Below are 24,392 nucleotides of genomic sequence, written 5' to 3'. Positions count from 1 at the left end.
ATATAGCACAAAGTCCTTGGATGACAGATGTTATGTATTTACTGTATTACATAACTCCACAGCACTGCAAATTCCTTATCAGTTCTCTTAAGCTAAGCTTTCCTGTGATGCTGTGCTGTGCTCCAGCCTCATGTCCCTGTCCCCCAGACAGATGCCCCCAGAGGATGGCTAATATGGGCATGCTGGGAACATCAAAGGCAGTCATTTGGGAGAGGGCTGGTACAGATTAATTGCCACCCACAAAGAAATGGCAGAGTAGTGGCTACGAGGAAGACAGCCTCAGAATTCCAGCCTAGCTTCTGCTCTGCTTCCAGGACAGTGTGAGTATATTTCTGCTGCTTACTCAGGGTCTGTGGCAAAACAACATTTGAGCACAGTAAATATTGGAGTAATTATTGTCAACTGGCAGCTATTAACTTTTTATCAACACATAATTAGCCAGATATAGCATTTACTAGACTAAATAAATGTCTGTTCTCCCACATATTTGTATTTTCTTCACACAAAACTGTGTTTAGTAAACATTAGAAAGGTTGCAGTGTCAAGCACTCAAAAGTTAGGAAATGCCAGACTTGGGGTTGCCTGTGCATCCCTAGTTCACTGCTATTGTGTGTGTTAATAAAGTCTTTGATTACATGTTTCTGTACTAGTTTTACCACAGGGGTTTGCTTTGGATTACAGAAAGAGACTGCTCAAGTAGATGAACAAAGATTTGTCAAGAAACGCTGCTAACGTTCTGCAGAGTAATTTTGCTTTTTTATTTTTACATGCAGATTGGTATTGTTCTCTAATTCACTCCTTGAAATGTTTGAATCATTTTGCCTGTCCCTGAAACAACAACAACAAAAAAGGAGAGACTAGTGGAAAATATTTCATTTAAATTAACTTGGATTAAAGGCTCAGATATTTACAATTAAAAAAAAAAATCTATATTTTAACAAGAAGTGTTGGAAAACTGTGGCATCAGGCAATACCCGCAGCCTCACCTATAATGACAAGAGGAAGTAAGTTGTCAACGCATTCATTTAGTTTTTAAAAATAGTTTCTTACATCCAGTGTATCCCCATCCATAAACACTGCAGCTGGTCTTCTCTGGAATGGTACATCCAGAAATGGGCAGTCGGATTATTTCTACAAAATTTGTCAATATAGCAGGTCTGAAAAGAGGAAAAAAATGATAACTATAATGGATTTTACTTAACCTTCTAAAATATATTTTAAAAATTGCATTAAGTTTATTATAGACCACAGCAATTAAAAACTGTGACAATTTTTTTACTTTTTTTTCTTTGAAGAATATGATGGATTCTTCTACCTATTTTTTGTACTACAGCTGCCAACTGTCATAAAATTCTTGAAATGCTGTCACCACTTTTATGCTATTTAACTTGGGGTTTAATCTTAAAAGTAAGTAGTGATGGCATTTCATTTGGATATATAGGTTTGTTAATATAGAGAAATTTTAAAGCTTGTATATACACAGGATCTCAGGATCTCAGCTACAATCTGGTGCTTATTCTATAAATTAAAATTATGTACTAGTCCATGTGGGTTTTCTTTAAATCTCCCAACAAACCTAAACATGGTTATCAGGAAGAAGTATGATTTCACAGGAATAACAACTGTTTTCTGAATAACATTGATGGAGCTACATTTTTGTGTATACCAAGTAAAATTTCTTTCAATTGAAGTTTACCCTATGGAAACAGCATCTGTAGTATTGGAGATACTAGAGCAATGAACTTGCAAATCTCATCTAGGAAGAATCTCTCCCAGCAGATGAAAGTCCCAGAATTCACAATACAGCTACTAACCTGCTAAGTTTCAGTAAGACCAAATCTGACCCGGCAGGGCCATATACCAACTGGGAGATATTTCGGACTTGTCTGCGTTTCTCCTCTCCCTTTCCTTTGATATTATGGACTCCAAGCCAGGCTTTGTAGTCTTTCAGATCTTTGTACCTAAATGAGGCAAAGTTGGTTATGATTTTGCTGACTGTATAATAAAATAACCAAAAATCACTGCCTAATATGATTATGCTGGAAGATCTTAACTAATGCTCCTTAGCAGAAATGGCTTCATGCTGCCAATTGCTGTTCCAAAATCAACATGCTTGGATGTAAGGTTTTGGCCTGAAGCCATTACATAATTTTATCTTTAACTGTTACTAAAATCTTTTTTTTTTTTTCCCTCCCAAATATTTCCAAACATTTAAATCCTTGGACAGTATGAACCTTTGAACTTTTTTAGATTTACCCAAGTTTTCTATTTTATTTTGTCCAGTTAAGCAGAAGCATGACATTATTCTCATAAAGAGGCAATTGTCTAACCATGACACTTGGAAAATCTATTTATGCTTCTACGTAAAATAGCCAGAGCTATTTAGATTTACAGCAATAATAACAGAAAATACCAAGGTCCCACAGGCCTTTTATATCAGAAAAGCAGTGTTAAAGCCAAACAGGAGGAAAAACTGCTGCCTACAAGTTGAAGAAGCATTGTGCTGATAAGTTCCCGAAAATAGATGTATTTTAATATTGCAAAGTTACAGACTACTGTACCGAGAAGGGAAACACTGCCTTGCTGTAAGAACCCACTCTTCTTTTATCAAAGTACCACCACAGATATGCTTATTCCTGAGGGAAAAAAGAAAAGAAAAAAGGTTACAAACACCCAAAAAATACTAGTATCAGTTTCTACACAGTCAAAATTTTAGTGTTCTGCTCCTCACATGTTTGCTGGTGAAAAGTGGCAGACTGACAGCACATGGAAACTTTGCTCTGTCCCTTCGCTCTACAGTTTCAACACTTAACAGCAACATTACTTTGCAGAGGTTTACTCCAATGTGTAAAAACCAGAAAGAAAGACAAATTCAGTTACTCTGTTCATTTAGTGGTTTCAAAGCTGAATGTGTAATAAGACACCTAATTTAAAATTAAAAAAAAAAAAAATAAAAAAAGGGCCAATTCTTTGTAACAGGAACTGGACTGAAACTTTCAAGCAAATCCCCAAACTGCCACCAGATGTAAACAACATTTGGTCATTATTCATGTAAGTATTATTCAAAGCATTGACCTCAAGGTGGAGAGTTCCTATTTGATTACAAGCCCTAGGAGATTTGTGTCCCCACATACTTCAGTTGGAAACAATCTGCAGTGTATGACATCCTACATGTGATTATAGAAAACCTGAAGCATAATATATCAAGTAAAATTAAAGCAATTAAGCATGACAGTTCTTAAAAAAAATTACTGTGGAATGTAGATTAATTAGTTTCCTTCTTTGTGCCTCCAAAATCACATTTATTTTCTGTAGCTCTTTGGAAAGTGAATCAGAATTGTCAGCAATTTGGGAAAAGATTAAAATCTCACAATTTATAAATTCAAATCACACAAATGTTAAAGGCTTTGCAAAGAACTACTGGATGGATACCAGATTATATGTGGAGCTCACAGAGAGCAGCATTACACACAGATTTGACTTTTTTTTTTTTTTTTTTTGTTTGAGGAGCAAAATACCTGATCCAAAGGACTGGAGTCTTCTAAAATGTAGGTTCTAGCTTGTTTTATTATTAAAATAATACAGTCAGGAGTATAACTGTATTCTTTCTTCCATGTTATGTTCGCATCACTTATTATGTTATGCAGAATTCCATAATCTCCGTTAGAAGATTAATTAGTACACATAGTAAGGTTATTTCCTCATTTAAGCATGGAGCAAATTTAGAGCTGGTTCCATGGAACAGATAAAATCCATTTAAATACACTTAAATGCACTTGGTTACAGAATCTGAATTGCTTAAACAAGAAAATTTCATTGATCAATTTAAGATCTACAGGTGGGCTTTGGTTATGAAATAGGAATAGTTTCTAGGTTTCATTGGGCCTTCACCAACAACTCCAGCAACTCCAGCAACTCCATTTTGGAGTGTACAGCTAGGCTTTCTTGCAGAAAGGTCAGAAATCATTAAGATTTTGTTTCAGACAATATTCTATTTGCTTCCTTGGTAACAATACAAAATAAAACTACATTTTTATACCCATGTGTAATACTTCAAAATATATTTTGCTGCTGGAGTATTCCAGGAATCCCTTATTCATAAAAGGATCTGCAATCATTTAAACACTCATGTTTCATGGAATTTTATTGCATAGCAGAAAATCCAGGTTCAACTACCCTAAAAATAGCTATTTATATTTCAGGCACCCAGATGTAATTCACCTTAGCTGCCTAAAAGTTCATCAAATATCAAGGCTATTTTTAAAACAGTGCAAAGATTAACTTTGTCAGGGAGTGATTTAGCCCACCTATCAGGTTTCTCAGTCTAGGAATATAGTGATCTTCCTTTAGAAATACCTTCCAATGTACAGTAAATTCACAAATACAAGCCGCACTGAGTATAAGCTGCATCGCCGGGTGTTGGCAAAGATTTCGTTCTTTGTCCATAAATAAGCCGCACCTGAGTATAAGCCACTCTGTTCGTTCGCAGCGAGGACCCGCGTGCAACAAAGTTGCCCATTAGTAACAGAACCGCGGCAGGGCGGGGTTTACTGGCTCGGCTCCGGCCGTGAGGGCTCGGGGCTGCCAACAGGGCTGGGTGGCGCAGCTCGGCGCTGCCGCTCGGCAGGGCCGCTTGGGGCCGGCCGCCACCACCGCTGGGCTCGATCACCCCGGCCCAGCACTGCCTCGCGGCAGCAGCGGGGGCACAGAGCCCGCTGGCACCTGCAGCAGCGATGGGAGCCGGGGATGTAGCCTGCCTGCTCCTGCGGTGGCAGCACGCGGGGACGGGAGCCCCCCGAGCCGCGGGGCCAAGCGGAGAGAGCCCCTGCTTCCCCTGAGCTGCAGGGCTAAGCAGGAGAGAGCTGCCCGCCTTTCCCACCCCCTGTGCTGCCTGCACAGAGCAGCTCCACCCGCTGCACAACAGAGTAACCAATTTGTAACAACTGCATAAATGCAGGGTTTTACTGGCAGGAGCTCAACTTTGCAGTTTGCACTGACTTGGTTTGCACTCCCAGGGTTGAAAATGTCAGAAAATTATTCACATATTGGCCGCACCTGAGTATTAGCCGCATTTCCGGTATGGGAGCAAAATTTTGGTCAAAACGGTGCGGCTTGTATTCGTGAAATTACTGTACTCCCAAAAGGTTGAGATCTGATGGATCTCATAAGATGCAAAGGTTACCAGGGATGGGAAGAACACCTCCCCCGACCCCCAAACTTCTCTAGCAATGAAGAGATGTAGAGAATATATTTTTTATCTTTACTCCCATTTTTCATTTAATACGTCTTTTACAACACATTTAAAAGAGATGATGAATCATAAGCTAATAGAACTGAGTTTAGTTTGGCCCAGCAGACTAAAGACTTTTTTTTACCTTTTTTTTACCTTTTTTTTTTTGTTTGGTGGGGTTTTTTTTTTTTTTTTTTTCCTTTCTTTTGTGTTAGAAGATCCAGGGCTGTTACATGAGATATATCCTGTTAAAAATTAATGATTCACACTTCCAGCTGATGAGTTATGAACCAGAGTAAAGAACATAGGAAACAGCCATTCTGTGTTCTGGCTTTTACACGGCAGCAAAGATCTGCCATAATGTAATACATATGTTATACACAAGATGTACATGTCAGGGTCTTGTTTTGCAACATGAAAAGGATTTCCTTATAGCTCCTACTTTCAAAGGAGCTATTTTCACTTTCAGTGAAAATATTGATCTGAAATTCAATTTTTTTCTAACAGTCTCTAAAATGAACAGTTTAATGCTGAATGTGAGGCCAATGTTATGAAAAGGTCTGCAGTAGCTAGTTGAAAGAGCAGAACACTACGAATGCTTTGCAGGTTCATGTGTATAAGTTAGTGATAATGAACATACAAACTATTTCACTAGCAGAGTGAATACTACAACACCACCTGACAGAAAAATGGGGATTCTCTGCCTTTACAGAACTTAACTGCAATGTAGAAATAGTCTTATTGTGGTCAACATTTTCTACAATTCTAAACCGAATATCCTAGTAGTTGTATTGTCCCTCTAATCAAAGTGATAGTTACCTGTATGTCAAACTAACCACCCATCCTTCGTTAGTTTGTGTTGGGATTCCATTTACAACTCTCAAATGTTTTGTTGAGGCACAAGGAATGGCAGTATCTGAAAGCAGGTCCAGAGATCACATTTTACTAAAAACAGTGGTAGGAAACCTGCACAGTTTCATAAAAGAACCACAAGAAGGTCAATATTTACCATGTATTAACTTTTCTGTGCTAATGGAATATATTTCTAGGCCATCAAAACTATTCAGTGAAGCTGAGTAGGTCTATTTAAATATCCATGGGGAATACAAAATACATAAATTTAAATAGTTTTTTGAGATTTACATAGTTAAAAAGCAAACATTGAAACTCATTACCAAATCTCAACACTGGCATGACAGTGAGAATAGATAAAGCAGTATAATAAAGCTATTCCTCATTTTTGTCATGTAAAATTAATTTTGCTCAGTCAGTGGATTTTTATAACTTTAACTAATCTTTATTTTTTTTCCCCAAATGGAAAGAAATATCTAGATTTAGAGGATAGTCATGCATTGCACAGTTCATGCACAAATTTACTTACCATCCAAGCTCGTTGTAGTAGGAGTTGTATCACCTTCACCTAGACAGACAGAAAAATAAAATATCCATAATACAAAATAAAATACATTTAAAAATGGAATAAAATTCAACAAGAAATGACATATTTTTAACTTTAATGGTTCACATAGTTTAAACTTTAATGATTTCTTCAATATACTGCAAAAGCAGCATTCAGTAAGGCTTAACAAGATGGCAGAATTTTCTTCCAATAGAATGAAATGAGAAATAAACATTTTGTTTGGAATGTCAAGCATTTTTTTTCTTGGCTGAATCTTGAAGACATCAGGCTGCCTATCATGTTCAATATACATGTTTCATTCAACAAGCAAATGCTGAAAAATGAAGTCATCACTTTTATATAAGCTTTCAGGAACTATAGAAGTCATGTGATTAAATCCAAAGAAGACTGAAAAAAATTCTCAATTCCTTTAAAAACTTTGAGAGAAGATTTAAGTTCCAATCAGCAAAAACTTTTCAAAACATGTACCCTAAAATCTGATTCAGTTCTTCAATCTAGCCCAAATTTAAAAAAAAAAATAGTTACAAGTTTGCTTGAACTTTTTTCTAAATGTTTACCTTCAGTGACATCTACAGAGCGACTCAGCATTACGAGCTAGAGGTACAGGGGTAGCTGCTGAAAACTTGCACAAGGAAAATTTAAAGAGTCTCATTCAACTAGATTTCCATCATTAAGAAAATATATATGGATGTATATGTATATGTATATGTATATGTATATGTATATGTATATGTATATGTATATGTGTATATGTATATATGTATATACACACACACACACACACATATATAGGTATATTCATATATATATACAGATATATCCATAGTGAAATTTCTATGTGTATGTATACACATATGCATATGTGTATGTATGTATGCATAAGTGTGCATACATACATGTATACCTGTATGGATGTGCATATATATTGATGCAGTATTGTAATACAAGTGCATGTGAGTTACAATTGTAAAACTGGCATATTCCCACTCTGGTGTTTGCAGAAATGTACTACTCACCAATTCTGGATACCCTACAAATGCTTATAGAGAATACCTCCTTAGGAATTCACAGATCCAAATAATGAACTTGGAATAAGTGAATAAAAAGAATATATTTCTTCAGCTGTAATTCTTCACTTATATTGAAATAAATAACCTTTTGCACAGTTTTGTTTACTCTTCACATAGATGCCAAAATATCACCTGAGACTTCAAATACCACTGTTAGAGATGCTGGAGTTCAGACTATGAGAAAATGCAGCAGATTGCCTCTAGGAATGAGTGTAACATTATCCTTAACCTCTAGAGATCACAGACATGCCTTCAAAAGCCTGATTTACCATTTAAGTGTTCTCCCAGGACATACAGCAAAGTAACTTAGAAATAAGAATTGAAGAGAAAGATTTTGAACATAAATGTGAATTGCACATTTCTCAGCATAAAACTATCTTTTTCTACTTGTCATCAGTTTATTGCTGAATTCCCTAGGATTCTTAATTCTGTTTATTTAAGCTATTTAGATTTAAACATTCAACTTTGGAGGCATGATTTTCCTAATTCTTGCCAGGAGTTAAATCATCCCATAAACATCCGAAAGCAGAATCTAATCTTTATAGCACATATACACTTCAGCATGCATACAGTGAGTTATCCTAACTTTACAAAGACAGATCACACAAAGAGTTTCTGAAGCTTGTAGCCCAGAAGATAACTCTGCCTGGGTTTCTTGAGGCCACAGCCAGCATTCTGACCGCTAGACAATTCTTTGTCTCTGTCCAACCCTCATTCAATAGCTAGATCTGTTGGAAAATGTTTGACCATCTGTAATAGCCCCTTTGTGCTCCTGCTGCATAAATAAGTCTTGAAATCTCCAAGCTGGTCAAGGAAAAGAACCCCTTGTTCATATATTGCACAAGCAGCTTCTGTCTGCTCCTTCTCAGTCACGCATTCTTGATAGAGTCACATTTTCTGCTGCCACAAGTGACAATAGGAAGGTGTGCATGGGCATGTGACACCGTGGCTTCAGTGGCACTGCACAGCTGACAGTGCCAGCGGTGCGCCAAGTACTCACATCGAGAAATAGGGCAGTAATCCCAGGGGACAAGAGGATCATCTGTGTAACACCAGGGACCATGAAAATCATCATCTGGATTGCGGCAATAGTTTTTCTTCAGTTTACTAACATCTGGTTCTCTGAATATTTGTATATGCCTACAGGGGGAAAAAAAAATTCAAAGTGTTGAAAAGCTTTATTCTATAGCCCAAATTTCCAAAGGTTAAATGTTGCTTTGCTCCACATTGTATTATTAGTTGATTGAGAAGCCTACAGGTCAGGGTTTATGGCTGGTTAAAATCAAAGGGAAGATGAGACCTAAATATTTTCTGGATCTGGGTCCAACTTTCCTCTGGTTGGTATTTTAAGCACTGTGTCCACTGGACAGCTGGGAGGCTTCTAGACCTCTCACTCAAGCTAAAATCTCTAGATACCCTCAGGAGGGATCATTATACTGATTAGAGGAGTGTCTGTGGTGCCCTCAGCAAATCTGCAGGCCTCTCTGGGGAGCACAGGTACCTTCTCCTGCATGTTAACAGCACAAAGGAGCATTGAATCTACAAAGCTGAATCCAAGGAAAAAGAAAGGCAAACTAAGAAATTTAGCAAAGATGAGCAGCAGGCAAGGAGAAAGATGAATGGCTCAAACTGCAGAGATAGGTCACCTAAGTTGCAAGCCTATGTGACACACTTTAGAGGTGAAATTTTGAGGCCAAAATCTGAAGTGGAGGAAGATGTTTATTTTTGGCTCATCAGATACAAGGATACAGGCTTCCTTAGTCACAGCTGTACTGCTCTTTCAGTTCATCACCAACCACACATGCTGCCTCTAGATCACCCTTAACCAGAGAAACTGTTGGAGTAGGAATAAAACTCCCCAAAGAAGTTCCTTGATGGAAAATGTGTGGGAGTAAGAAAAGAAAGGCTGATCTGTGCTCTATTAGATGACTGCAGTTGCATCAATCATCCAGTAGGTCTATACTGGCTCATTCACAGCAAACTAAGACTTATCGTGCTTCTCAGAAAGCATGAACTTAAACTTCTGCTTCCCTCACACGAGCAGCACACTGGGATATGTATCCTCTCTCTCACCATCTGTGGGAAGGAACACATGTAGTCCAGGTGACGATACCAGACAGGACTACTGAAGTGTGCCTTTTGCAATACAGCTTCCCCAAAAGCTGACTTCCTGACTTACACCTTCCTTCCAAAGCACAATGGCTTATTTGTTCAGCACTGTGACTCTACAACAAGTACCAAAGCTAATATTGACACATTGGTATCAGCTTCAGAAACTAAAGGAAAATGAAGGAGAAACTTTTTTCATCACAGCCACCAGTGTGTTTGTGATATCTCAGACATAGGAAAACATTTTATGGATCCCTTCTTTTATATATAGTCTTGATAATTAATTTTACTTCAATGAATAAATTAGCTTGCCATTTCTTCTACTTGAATATGAAGCCAAAGTAATAATAAACAACAGAAATTGCAGGTCTTTTTATTGTCATTTGATGTCAGTGTCACTAGATTGTAGACTAAAGAGTCAATTTCAGGCTGCAAGGGACATTAGGTGATTTCAAGTCCAACCTCCTCCTTGAAGCAGCATGAGCTATGAGATGAGGCTGATGAGACAACCCTTTCCTCTCATTTATGATATCCTCTCATCGTACCAAACTTTCAAGGACAACGATGGGGTAAAATAGGCCAGCAAACTAAACACTAAGAAACATCCCAAAGCCTGCAGTTAGTGGTCAGCCCGAACAAAGTCATGTTGTGCAATATATTTAAACACAAAGAAAAAAAGAAAAACATAAAAATAAAGATTAGGAAAACAAAGATATTAAAACCTCCAGGGCATAAGGGGCTACTTTAAAATCAAGGCATATGAAAAAGAGTTGCCATATGGAGGCAGTATTTATTCAGGACTCACTGAACCACCTCTTTCTGTTTAATATGTACACACCTACGTAAGTCTTCAATATTTTTGTCCCATGTGGAGCAAGTTAGCCCAAATCTTGTCTTGGATAGATTCCCCATGTAACTCTTGCCATTGCCACGATAACAATCTAAAAAAAAAAAAAAAAAAAGAAAAAAAAAACACAAACAAAAAATTGGAGGGTGATTGTGCAACATAAAGAAGAAAACTCTTCCTTTCCATCAGTAATCCAAATTATTAAAGACAAATGTTCTGTTTAGCAAGTGCCATAGACTATCAATAAGACAATTGTATAAATCAGATCAGAAGAAAAATGGAAAATAGTTTTCAAATTTACATAGATAATCTCCTGTTTGAGCCCTTAATTCCCAACACAGCAGTATTTTAAATTTCGTCTTACTTACATAGACTTGGAAAATTTCTTTCATAAATAGTTGGTTTTATGATTAATTTAGAGTGTCACAAAGAATATCCTAAAAGTTGTCAGAAGCTAGTTTATGCAAAACCAAGAAAAAAATGGTCCCCATTCCTTCCTCCACAAAAATAGGCATTCAGTTTAGCTTTGTGTAGCATCCAGATATTGACAACAGTATATAATTCTAGACTTAAGTACTTCTGCAGCAAAATCAAAAAATCATCATGACTTTAATTTTAATGTAATTCAAAAACTTGCCTGTTCGTTCCAGCAGAAGTCATGTTTAATTCATAAGCTTTTATCACAAGCCATTTTGAGACTTTTCAAGAGAATTGTTTAAAATGATCAGTACTATAAAGACATTTTGCATAAAGCACTTAATTTCATATTCATCAGTATTTTTACTTTTTGATAATTGATACTTTACAAGAAACACAGACTGAATATAAAAGTTTTATTCTTTCTCTGACATAAGTCTTGCAATTGCAACTTTCAAATTTACAGAAAAATTGGCTAAAATGTAAAGAGGGAGATGTAAATGCAGCCTGATGTAGGGTTATAGGTCTGAGGTCTTAGCCCCAGTTTATGCTGTGATTGACATCCATTGAGGATGCAATATTACTCTTTACAGTAATACCAAAACCTCATGGGAAAAACATTTGCCTGAAGACTCAGAATGAACCTCACAGGCAGAGGTAGGTAAGAACTCAGAGGATCAATCCCTTCTAGACAAAGAGGTATATGCAAGAAAATAAAAGGGGAAAAAATTGCTTTTGGTAGCCTGATATGCAATTATGAAAAGACTGAACCAAGGAAATCATCTCAACTGTGGAAAAAGGCCTTTCAAACTAAGAAAGGCAAAGACAGTAGAGCAGATACATAGGTTGGACTTGTCTAAAAATCAGATCCAATCAAATCTTTGCTGCAGCTTTCCTTGCATGAATAACAAATTAAACTGAGAATCTCATTTACACCACAATGAATCCCAAGCATGCCAATAAAGCCCAAGCTACATAGGTGTAATACAGACACAACTTCTCCAGCTTTCAAGGCTGTCTACTTGATGTTTGGAACAGTATGGCATTCACTTAAAATCACGTTATCACCCTTTCCTCTGTTACCTTGTTCATTTGATACATCACACTTAGGAATCTGGGAGCAATAACCAGTACGGATGTTTGGGTCAGTGGTAAAGCACCAGGGTGATTCAGATCCATCTGGATTTCGGCAGTAGTTCTCCCTCAAATCCCTATAAAAATAAATATGTTAGCTCACAGCAGGGATAACCTAAACCCACCAACGTGGTCCATTGTGTTTTGTTATGAATTAACAAAAATACAGGCTCATTCATGTCTCTGTGTTAGTGATCAGTGTCAAGTACAAGGAGATGAGGAGCCAGTAAGAGCACAGTATCCAGAAAAAAAATACTAATGGCAATATGGAAATTAATTTTCAGCAGACATATGTTTTGATGGGATATAGGATTTCATTTGAAGATTAAGAATATTTTCATTCAGGATCCTCCATCAAAATTTGCATGCAATTGACATTGGATACACCTGCAATACATTACAAGTGCTTTTAAATAGAAACATTACCAAAGTGCTTAAAACTCCCTGTTCTTTGAATGGTTCTTCTGAGTTTAGAGAAACAGAGTGCTTTAGATTATCAGTAATTCATTTACGAAACTGAATCGGAGAAAATAAAAAAAGCGTATGTAGAAATTGTATACATCTGTTACCTTTAAAGTGAAAGTTAGTCACCAGGGAACATCTTTAAATGTCTTTTGCAGCTTGCATGAAATATTCAAACCTCTTAAATGTAAGTTTTATTTCCCTGTCTCTTGATAGTTGTTGCCATGTTCTGTGCATCTCCATATTTCACTGTATTTTTTACATCTGCAGCACTTACTGATAACAGACTATGGAAAGAATGGTCCTAATACTGTAATTCTTACTGATATTTACCCATCAATAAAGATATTTATCAGTGCAAACTGGACTGTGGCTCCAGTCTGGTGAGAAAGGTTTCTTCTATGCTCAGTTAAGAAACAACTGAATGAACCCTACTAAGGTAACTGCCTAAAATTAGTAGATTATTCACACCTTGAAAGTTTATCAACCGTAGAGAAAGGTTTGATGACCAGTGGTCACTCAAGTAAAAGCAGTCCTATTGATGCATCTATATTTAGTAATGAGACAGAAAAAGAATTTAAAATATGAAACATTAAGGAAGTGCTTTCAAACATTATAAATGTTGATTATTACAAGGACTATAATAGTCAGGTAATATTTGGGGTATATTAAATTTGTCGGCAATCAAGCTGAAAATAATTTTTTAGTACCATGAAAAAAAAGAAAAATCCAGTGGTAATATATCAGCACTGTTGGGATTCAGGTCCCAGCCTGGAACAAATCTAGACATTTCACAATCAAATTGGTGAATACAGACTTGAAGGAAAGTTCCTAAATAAAAATCCCTAGGGTTTCACACAAATTCATCTAGACCTACTGCATTGGGATCTGAAGGACTGGTTTTCCCAGGCTTAAATGGTTTTTAGCCTCAGTAGGTAGAGAGGATGCCTCAGAACCTGGGACAGGGACAAGAAGCCTATGGTCTGCTCCCATGGCACGAATTGTTAAGCATTTTAAAACTCAGGTCTTTTCCCACTGCAGTAATAACACCCACATGTCTCCACTCACTTGCATTTGAAGTTCTCAGGAGTGATGTTGTGCTGGTGAGGAAACTGAGAGTCCCACCTCTGGCACTGGATCCCACTCCAGATGGTGCTGACGGTGCCGCGGTAGCCCTCGCCCTGTCCCCGAACGCACGTGGTGGTCGCAGCCGCCGCCTCCGTGCCATTCACGACACTCTCCTCTGCAGACCCAGACAAGAAGGGCTGTTTCATTCTCTTAAGAAGGGCTCAGGATGTCAGGATTGAACTCCACATTACTGATGGAGTCAGGGATTACAGGATGTTCAAATCATGGTAATTGCTGTTCTTTGGTGAAATTGCCAATGTTATTATAAAATAATTTTCTCCTCTTCGCATTTACAACATCCACCAAAAATCCAAAATTAAAATAAGTGCCAGACTTTGTGCTAATTTATCTGCTTGCATGCAAAGAGTCTGCAATATTTTCTTGCATGAGGCACCTGGCCTATGCTGTACCATTGGAGGTTAGAAGATATTCCTGGTTACATTTTCAAGTTCAGCAAATATTGTTCCCTCAGCTTTCAAAAACTGAGTGACCACCCACAACTGCACTGTTAAACATGGTAACACATATTTGTAGGATTAAAATATAATTGGGTTTCTTTAAAGAATTCCCAGAATATCAGGTCACAGGAAAAAAAGATGCAGATAAAAAATAATAAAAAACCCATATAGATCCTATTATAAAATAATGTGCTAAACCCTCCTAGAAGGTTGTTTGTTTTTTTTATGCCTCATATGGTTAAAGGGGGGGGGGGGGGGGGGGGAAAGGCCCAGCTTTTGAAATCAAAGATCAGTATTCTCTACAGAGAGAAAAATGTTTTAAAGACTAACAAATTCATCAGACTCAAGATCTCTTACAGATGTTGATATATTCTGCACTCACCCTGGTGTGGGCTGTCTTGAACTAAATTCAGAAAAAACAGTGGTTTTTAAATGACTCATTCACATAACTTAAAAGTCTCTTTTTATTTCTTATGCAATTTTCATAATTGCAAATTAATGGCACAGATATTGCATCATATATATACAAAGTAGTACAAAACTAAATACACTGCAGTAAGAGCAATTCTTCTGTAATAGCCTCAAAAGTTCCCAATACAATATTTTAAAAGTAACTGCATATATTGTGGTAATTGATATTGTTCACAATACTAATTTTATTAATTATCTTAAAAGTATTAGTTGCCAGCAAAAGGTATGTTAATGAAGTTCTTTAATTAGTTTTCTTCAAATGGTCCAGTGAATAGAACAGTATTTGTGTGTTACTTATCATGTAGTTCACTCCTGGTAACTTGAGCCAGTTCCATGAACTTGGAGAAAATATGGATCCTAAGGAAACCAAATGTCATAACAGATGGTTTTGGCTGATTTGCTGACTGATCTTTGACGTGAAAGATCATTTCCCTGTCAGATGATAACATCAAGTTGTGCAGTTGAATTATACATTTATCCATGCATCCCTTTTGCTCTTCATCTGGTTGATGTTTTTAAATCAGTTTCATGGTCAAATTAATTTCCTGTCCCTCCTTCCCAAGGCAAATGTTGTCCTGTTTCAATGGGATTTTGAGTTCCAAGCTCATTCCAAAGTCAAAAAGATATGGCCCTGCAAGTATCACAAAGAGGTTCCTGCAGGCTGACAAATGCACTCTTTCTAGGGGACTCATCAAACAGTCTTGCAGCTAGTAACTTTATATTTCGTCCTTATACAGCACTTTTTAAATAATTAGACTACAAAAAGATGAAGTCATACAACTTATAGTAATAAATAGCTGCAATATTTCTGTTTTCCATTATAAATAATATATGAAAACAAATGGACTTATATTCTAAAATAGTTTCTGAGCTGATTAGAGTGAACATTGCTATGCACATTCAAATATATATTAGTCTCTTTAAAAAATGCATGCATTTCCTTTACTCAAATGAAAGAGATCTGGGGAAAAAACCTGGGGGGGAAGGGGAGAAGAGTTCCCTAAGATGATAAATTTCAGCATGCACCCCAGTTTCATAATATTTCCTAAGTAATTAACAAATTAAAACTACATAACCCTAACAAAAATCTTCTTAAATAATACCAATAATGTATTAAAAAATCAATCTAATACAAGCTGTTGCAAAGACCTTATCTATACATAAAAAGTTACTATTTCAACTGTAATGAAATGTATAGGGCACTTACTCTGTACTCAGTCATGCTGAAGGAAAAGTAAAAGTGTTTATACATTGGGTTTTTTTAATCACATGCCTGAAATGAAATCAGTAATGCATCAACTGATTTAAGCAAGGCCATAGTAATTTTTAAGAACATTATTCCTTGTATGTCTGCAGATACACACCGTTCATTGTTGAACCTTACATTATGTGTCTGGACAGTGACCTCTACCTGTAGATCAGTTTTTACAACTTGGCCATATCAAAATATACACTGTAAAGGCACCAGTAGAACTTAACTTTCACATTGTCATGAATACTTGCACAGCCAAGCCACTTCTGGAAAGACTTGCACTATAATGATTATGAGAGAAATTATTTAAAAGTCTGCAACATGGTTATCTGCTACTACTTTGTGGCAGCTCTCAAAAAGAATTCTAGTAATGAGAGGGATCACTAAAATATTTTTAACTAATACAGCAGTTTCATTGTTCCAAAAGGTCCACAGAACCCTCCCCAAGTTCTTCTTGCTGTGCCACCTACATATGCTACAAATGTCTCATTTTGAAACATGAAAAATGAGACTCCAAAATATTTGTGAAATTTTATTCTGACATTCTGAGGGCTTGTGCCCTGAGAACCAATTCCCATTCTGGCTATTGAGTCTCACAGAAAGCCCAGAACTTACCAATAAAGGCTTGAGAAATCCTTCATTCATCTGTCGATTCCACAAAGAGGCATGATGGGAACAGTCTCCCTATTCCTGTTAATGAAAGTTGGGCTGGATGTGCACAGGAGCAGGCAAGAGCTTGAGGAGCAGTGCTTGCCTCACCAGACACTGCAGATTTTACAGCACTTGCCAAACTAAGAAGTGCCCAGGCTGTCCAAGCCTACAACTTACACAGTCATCCGCATTCAGTACTGGCCTTGCTGTTGAGGCTAATTACTCACCACTGACATACCAAATTAACTAAATTTAATAACTCTGAGCATGAACATCAGATGTGCAGAGCATTGGTGAAAGAGCCCTAAGACCACACTCACCAGTTCCCTTACAAGGCAAAATCAAGATCAAAATCTATAAAATTGAACTCCCATCCTTATCCCAATAAATCCTCTAAAATATAAATTAAGATCTGAAAATCCATGGGATTGTTCCAATGAGAAAGACAATATTAATTTAGTTAGATTAATTTAAAATCAACAAGAAATCCTTATTTTGCACTACTTACAAATATTTCAAAATAGAATTTCCCAGGATTTTTTTTCTTCAGTTCAATATTTTTTATTTCTGAACTGAGATTAAAAGTACTCAAAGATCACACAAAATACCACCTTATAAAAGACTACTATTTATAATTTATGGAGTGAGTGTCACTTCTTACTCCTGTAGGAAAGTTAACTATGAACAGAAGAATTTGGTAATTGTTAGCAGCATTTGCTACTTTTGAACTTTGTGGGTTTTTGGTTTGGTTTTTTGGGTTTTTGGGTTTGGTTTTTTTTTTTTTCTTTTTAAAATTCTGGATGACTAAGATTGAACATGTAATTCAGACAGCCACATGAGGGGATTTCCCATTAGTAAATTCTACCTTCACATGTTCACTCTAAAATCCCCAACCAAAGGGCAATAATGCAAAGATATCTCTTTTTTCCTGTAAAACCCTCCTTTTTTGATACTTCAAAATATATAACTTTATTAATGCAGGCCAGTTCATGCATTCATAAATGCTTAAGCAAAAAGATGAAACATTATCCAGAGCCTTATTTGCAAAGCCACAGATAGTCTTCTCTAGTTCTGGTTCTCACAGCAACGCCAGCATGAGGGAATCAGCAGGGGCCTTGAGTCACTCGACAGCTGAAGTAACCAGCTAGACACTATTTCTGACTTTAATCCAAATGACCCAGAAGAAAATCCTGCACAAATTTTAGGTCAATGGTGAGAATCATACTGACTTAAAAGAAGGTAGAGATTTTGCTGTAGAATGCAATACAACCTATGGATTTGTGGAAAAAACAGCTGGAAAAGAAGCAGAGTCCTAAAATATAATGAGGAAAATACCTGTTCTTGCTTATATTCATGCAATGTCTCTTCTACAGTGTCAGTCAACAGAAGGAAAATGTGCCCTGATTTGTAACAAAACAATTTTAAAAGTTGGTTGTAAACATGATCAATGCAAATGTCAGTAAGAAAGCTGAGCAGTGTTTTGAAGCTGCTCATGCTCAGTTCCACTGAGGCATCCCTTCCTTTAGCAATAGCATTTACAATTCTGGGCACTAGTTTAGTGGCAGCTCCTTCCTTTCCCCATTTTCTTCAATGCACCATGACTCAGTACAAGAATGGAAGAAAAACCCCACTGCTTTTCAGTGCTTTGCATTTTTTTCAGTAAAAACATATGAGAAAGTGAAGAAATTAATTATAGCCAAGCTCAACAATGTCACAGTACTGAAAAACTCCTTCTCACCTAAAACCTTCACAGATACAATTCATTTGTCCATGAGCACAGAGAGATCTTTCCAGGTTGTTCCAGTGTCTACAACTAGACTTTAAATTAAAGAAATAAAATAAAATAAAATCTATTAGAAAAAAAAAATCTCCTTACATTTAGAGTTCTTATGTTTAACTTTCAAATTATCATAAAAAATGATTTGAGAAGGATCCTTTTTGAGGAAATATGGATTAAGCTGTTGTATAAACAGAGAACACTGGACCTATTCTTTGCCTCCTTGTTAACCAAGATGGACAGTAACACTTTATCTACTACTAAATATCAGTCTCTTTTCACTGCCTCCTTCCTATAAACATCTTTATCTTACACAAATATTAACCTTAAATGAGTCTAACTTTTATTTGTTTACATACAATGATTCAACAAATAACTCTTTAATTGGAACTCTGTATTCAAATGGGCAGTTGAAATCTGTTTCTAAAGAATTAGTAATTTAATATTGGGGGACTTTTGCCTTTCCAAAAGCTGTGGGCACACTGCAACAGGTTTTTTATATCTAGGTTCTCAATTTTGGTGTTTCATTACTTGTTTTTTCCCATCAATCCAAGGCCTTTATTAAGGCTGTTCAGGCTTTGGTACCCCTGACTACTGTCAGTGACTACTGGTGGCAAAGGCTAAATCTACAGTAAAGGCATCTGGGTGGGGCTGGGCATCAGTAGGCATCAATGAGACACTGTCCTTAACACAGTAATTCCAAAAACCTCTGCAGTTCTCAAATGACTGATATATGCAGCTTTCTTTATGGGCCTCAGCACCTCTCTAGAGCTCATCTATAGAGGAGCTGCTACCTGTTTGGGTTTTTTTTAAAGCAGTATTAGTTCCCCACTCCTGTCTTTCTGTAGTCAGTGTTCTCATTCATGCCAAAATAACAGTAATTTTCCTTTTTCATGTTTGTTGGCACTGCATCCATTTCTTCATTTCATCCCAGACTTCTTCATTGCTGTTAGTTGTCCTTTTATCCTCGCTTCTAACTAAAAATTGTCTCAAGCCAAAACCACAGACACATATGTGAGCAACTTCAAACCAGTCCTGGGGTCCCCAAAGTCTTAATCCAAATCCAGTTTTTGCAGCTTGAGCCATCTCTAATTCCTAATTGCTCCTGTCATCTCTTTCTCACAGCCCTGGCTGTAAGCCACAATGTTTTATTCTGCATTCTGTGCTTGGAAGTAAAACTACAATGCCCTCTCTCTCTTCAGTCTTAAAACCATATTTATTTTCTAAATGCTTCCTTCCACCAACTTTTTTTTCCGAAAATTTTGTATATGAGCTGTTGTCAGCATTTTGGCTATAGAGCAGACTAGCACTCACGGCATGTAGCAAAAGCCACAAGCAGCATGCTGCCTTGTGGTCACTCCCCAAAGAGAGGACACCTACATTTTTGTATATGGTCCAAGGACTTGGATTTGCAAAGCATTTTTCCTAATTAGTATTTCTTGTAAATTAAATAAACAGTCCTCAGCATAGGAATTAAAAACCTGTGTGAGAATCCAAACCACAAAGCTATAAAGACCTACAACTCATGATGTTCTCTTTTTAGTGTTCTGAGATTGCAAACAGCCCCAGCATCAGAAACACAGAACAGCCACCGAAACCCAGAATAGCCAAGTGTTTTGGGCTCCCTGCTAGGAGGTGGGAAAACAGTTTTTTTATGAGCCTCAAGAAAGACAGAAAACTGAAAACAGGGGTTTGATATCTTCTCTTAGTATTCTGGCCATCAAGATGGTGATTTTACAGTAGCATCAGCAATAAATTCCCTCACTGGGTTATAAAGGAAAGCATCTTGCATAGAGGGCAATGTCATATGCCTGTGAGAAAAACCCTTTGAAAATATCTGCTGGATTAAGCTTTCAAAACCCCTACTTTTGTATTTTTTCTCATATAGATTGCCTTATTAATTTCAAAAGAGATACAGTATTCTGCAGGGAAAATACAGTTTTACATGTGACATTTCCACTGATTTTAATATAGTTTCTAACTGAAGGAAAGAATTTCTAGTTCCTTCAGTGAACTTTTGCCTAGAAATGAGACAAAAGGCTTTCATCACAATATGAAAATCATTACACTGTGTTTTGGAGTTGTTTTTAACTTCATTTCGATATTTACCTTTTCTTCAGGGCTCTACTATGACTTGGTAGACAAAGGTGATAATCCAGTAGTTTTCAGGAGATCTCCCACCCAACTATTTTATAAGGCTGAGGCCAGACTGTAGATACTGGAAGTTTCATGGGGCGTAAGCTTACGTGACCAACAAGCCAGATGTGAATCCTCAGAACACTGACACATCAGCTCAGGAAATGCCAAAGGATAAAGGTTTATAAAAGTTGCATTTGTGAAACAGTCAGCTGTAACTTAGGAATACTTTTTCATAATAGTAGCATATTTACCAGGGGAAAAGATCAGTTCTAGTATGCTACACATGATTCATACGTTATCTAATAATTGGAGAAGTGTAGGAAGCACAGTTTAGTTTAAAAAAACAAACCACAAACCAAAACAAGACCCAAACCAACACAGGCCAAAAATCCAAAGCAAGAGCTCCTTACTTAATGAAGTAACTAAAAAATTGAAAGATGATTCAGTTGCACAGTTAAGCAATCTGTGTTCACAAAGGAGGAAGCCTGAACTTTTCCTTTTATCAAAGATTATCAGTAAGTCTAGATACCAAGACATGAATTAGTCCTGTAGTTCACAGGTAAGACTTTCAACATGGGTGTGAGTTAATGGGTGCCTGACCCAAAACAAGCAGCCATCCTGCCAAGTGTCTTCAGTCTCTGGAGAGCCTGATTAGACATTGCCCAGAGTAACAAAATAACTTTGCCTTTTTTACAGTGGAATAATTTTGATAATTTAACTACCATGTAATACTGGAATTACAATTAAATAAGATAAATTACTCTACATCAGGAGGTACAGAGTATTCTTGCTCAACACATGGATTTCAAAAATTGACAAATCGATTGGACCAGATTGAATCTCCAAGGTATTAGAATTGGTCTAAACTATGAATAGCCAAGAAAGAAAATTCTGAATTATTGGTGATTCAGGCAGAAAGCATGGCATAATTTGTCTGATAACAATTCTGAATGAAGGTGGAGAATACCTCTTCATACAAAAACTGCTCACAAAGTTTCTCGTCAGAGCTATTACCTCTTCCCTGTCACCCATCTCAACATTTAAAGCATGTCTCAACAAAACTGATTCTACCACCTGCCTTAGCCCCAGTATTACCATCAAAGTCTAGAAAAAACTGCTTTGTGCAAGTTTTCAAGGAATATCCAAGAGTTTTACCTTCCTCATTGTCCCTTTATTTCTAATTTAAGACATCTAATTACCAGTAAAATGGAGCTGTCACAGCTGTCACCAAAGCTATGATGATCTGAGTTTTGTAGACATAACAAGCTGCAGTAAGCTCTAAAATGCTAAACAAGAGCATGCCAAAGTCAGCAACCAATAACTGTACACCTCCCCCTTTGATTCAATTCCATGTCTCTAAAATGTGGTTAGCAAATACCACCATCTTGTAGCTGATGGATGAAAAGAAATTCATTGCCTGTGGACTGCTTTGAGTCCATTGAGCGCTGAATAACATAGCGAGACCCATGAGGAAATTAATAATTGTATCTTCAGCACAAGAGTAAAAATGTGCAGGATGCAAGGCCTAGAATTGCAAGGCAGTGAAGACTCATTAGCAGAGGAGACTGAGGGGGGATTGTGTGTGTGCACCAAATGATATTTGATACTCTCAAATGATAATGCAAATGTCCAACATGGCCAAGCTAATACTGTACACGAGATCCTCATGATTTTGTTGCCTCACCTTTTTAGTTCTTGATTTTTGTACATTTTAATGCAATTTACAGTACATAAGACATACACATATTCCAGTGGTAAGTAACACACAACTCTTCTTTCCAGTCCAGATTAAATATAAAGTGTTTATAGGAGACCCTCTTTGAAAGCTAAGCTTTAAAAGTCATTGAAGGGCAATGAATGAACTAGCGGTGGTCCTACACTGCTCGAAATATCTGTGTCCAGATTTTGGAAAGGAAAAGGAAGTAATAAATTTTGCTTGAACTCACCACACGTTTTAATTGCACAGAACTCCCAGGGGGTGTTAGGGTCAAGAGTGTAGCACCACGGTCTCGGCTTGCCATCAGGATTGCGGCAGTAATTATCATCAAAGCCCTTGTCAGGATATCTGCAAACCACAGCGAGAAACGCGTCAGGGAAGCCTTCCTGGCAACACTGCCCTGCCTTCTACAGGGTACTTAAAGGACAGACTTCAGCAGACGAAACAAGAACTGGTTTCTATTAACCTTGGGTCTGATCCTGTAAGGATGGATGCGAGTGCGCTTTTGAAGCTGTTAGAAAGTTAATAACATATAAACACTTTCCAAATCTGCAGCAGAATGAGACCTCCACTGAGGGGCCTCCCTGCTGTGCTAATGGACAGGGTACCGGATAGGCTAAGTCCACTAATTGCTAAACTCTTGCTCTTGTGTCTGTCAACCAATGACCAGACACTTAAGCCACTCATTTGTTTTGAAACAGGTCAATTAAATGTGGATTATCTAAATACTGCCTGCCATGCTGGACTCATTAAGAAAACAGGTTCTTCAGTGCAACAGCCCTGGGTTCAAACTGGAAGCTATTTTGAGTAGTGTGCTACTAATGATAGCTCCATTTTTGTAACAGAGCTCATTTTTGGTCATGCCCTCATTTCAAGCATTGACAGAAAGGAGAAAAAATAAGGAAATAACTTCTGTCTCACTTTATCTCATTAAGATTTGATAATAATATGTTATATGTATGTGTTTCCACATTCCTACAGCCATCACTGGGAATCAGACAGATATCCAAGATATGTAGGGGTTTTTTTGTATAAATACATGATACAAACATCTGTAAACTTGAAGGAGATAAATACATCAAGTTTTTTGGTTTTTTTCTTTAGTGAATAAAAATTGTCTTGGCCTTTCAATTTTATTGAAATGCATTTGCAAAAGAAACAAAAAGTAGATTTGCCTCTGAGGGAAACATGAAAAGTATGTAAGAGAGTAATGAAGTTAACTACCTGGGAACTGGGAACCTGAATCCATTTACAACTGCAAGCAGATGTGCTTCACACAAGCAGTGAAAAATATGATTTACAAGTGGATGTTTTTGCTAGGATGCTTTTTCTGTCAAATGATCATGCTAATTTTGACTCATTTGCAACTTGATCTCTCATTTCTTAGGAAAAGTCAGCTTACTTCAACTATACAAGGGAGAAGGATAAGATTTAAGTAGAATTAAAAAAAACAAAAACACAAACAAACAAAATGACAACAAAACCACCAAGGAGACACCTCACTAAACTGAGAAGTCTGAGAATTCATTGCAGTCAAGAACGTAGTAATTTCAGATCTAGCAGTTTTATGCTTGGTGTAAAACAAACTGTAAAGAGCAAGTTATGTCCAAGGATTTTCCAAAATATAGTTAATGGGCTAATAATACAGCAGAAAATGTTATGGGTTTGGCCTCCCAGTAGGTGCAGTGATGAGCCTTGATGCTGACATGTTCCATGTCAAATAGTGTGGAAAGTGCATGTTACCACCCAAGAACCAAGGTGAGTCCAGGAACGCGAAGTATCTGCAGTCACAGCTCACAAAAGACATTCAAAGTAGCTCTAATATAAAGAATTAATGTTCTAGAGTACAAAGGCCTGTCTTTGCCCTGAATGCTCCATCCTTCCTAATATTATATGGCATGTTCCCATAGTATATCAAAAATGTGTCATTTACTAATTAAAACTTAGGTAGAGATGTTCTCCAGGATCAAGCTTTGAGTGGCTTCACGGGATGGAGCAGTGCCTGTGAGCCATATCTTTTCACCTACTAGATCTACTTGTCCTTTTCTAAAGCAACACTAGACTTCCTGGTCAGTGGTTCTTCCCCGCAATATTCAGGGAGGCTTCTGCC

General features: G+C 37.1%; 1 protein-coding gene across 1 annotated transcript in view; it reads right to left on the bottom strand.

Annotated features, from left to right (window-relative positions):
• HGF (hepatocyte growth factor) overlaps window positions 1-24,392 on the bottom strand; it is a 55,153-nt gene that overhangs the window by 4,158 nt on the left and 26,603 nt on the right. The window contains exons 7-16 of the mRNA XM_033059285.1: window positions 22,512-22,630; window positions 13,758-13,932; window positions 12,177-12,304; window positions 10,668-10,770; window positions 8,721-8,860; window positions 6,612-6,650; window positions 6,050-6,146; window positions 2,562-2,636; window positions 1,815-1,961; window positions 1,051-1,157 (exon numbers count right to left, since the gene is read on the bottom strand). Of these exons, the coding sequence (XP_032915176.1) occupies window positions 1,051-1,157; window positions 1,815-1,961; window positions 2,562-2,636; window positions 6,050-6,146; window positions 6,612-6,650; window positions 8,721-8,860; window positions 10,668-10,770; window positions 12,177-12,304; window positions 13,758-13,932; window positions 22,512-22,630 (1,130 nt within the window). The remainder of the gene's footprint in view (window positions 1-1,050; window positions 1,158-1,814; window positions 1,962-2,561; window positions 2,637-6,049; window positions 6,147-6,611; window positions 6,651-8,720; window positions 8,861-10,667; window positions 10,771-12,176; window positions 12,305-13,757; window positions 13,933-22,511; window positions 22,631-24,392) is intronic.

The sequence above is a fragment of the Catharus ustulatus genome, chromosome 4, assembly GCF_009819885.2.
Source record: "Catharus ustulatus isolate bCatUst1 chromosome 4, bCatUst1.pri.v2, whole genome shotgun sequence".
NCBI classification, from domain to species: domain Eukaryota; kingdom Metazoa; phylum Chordata; class Aves; order Passeriformes; family Turdidae; genus Catharus; species Catharus ustulatus.
This window is presented reverse-complemented; position numbering and strand designations above follow the sequence as displayed.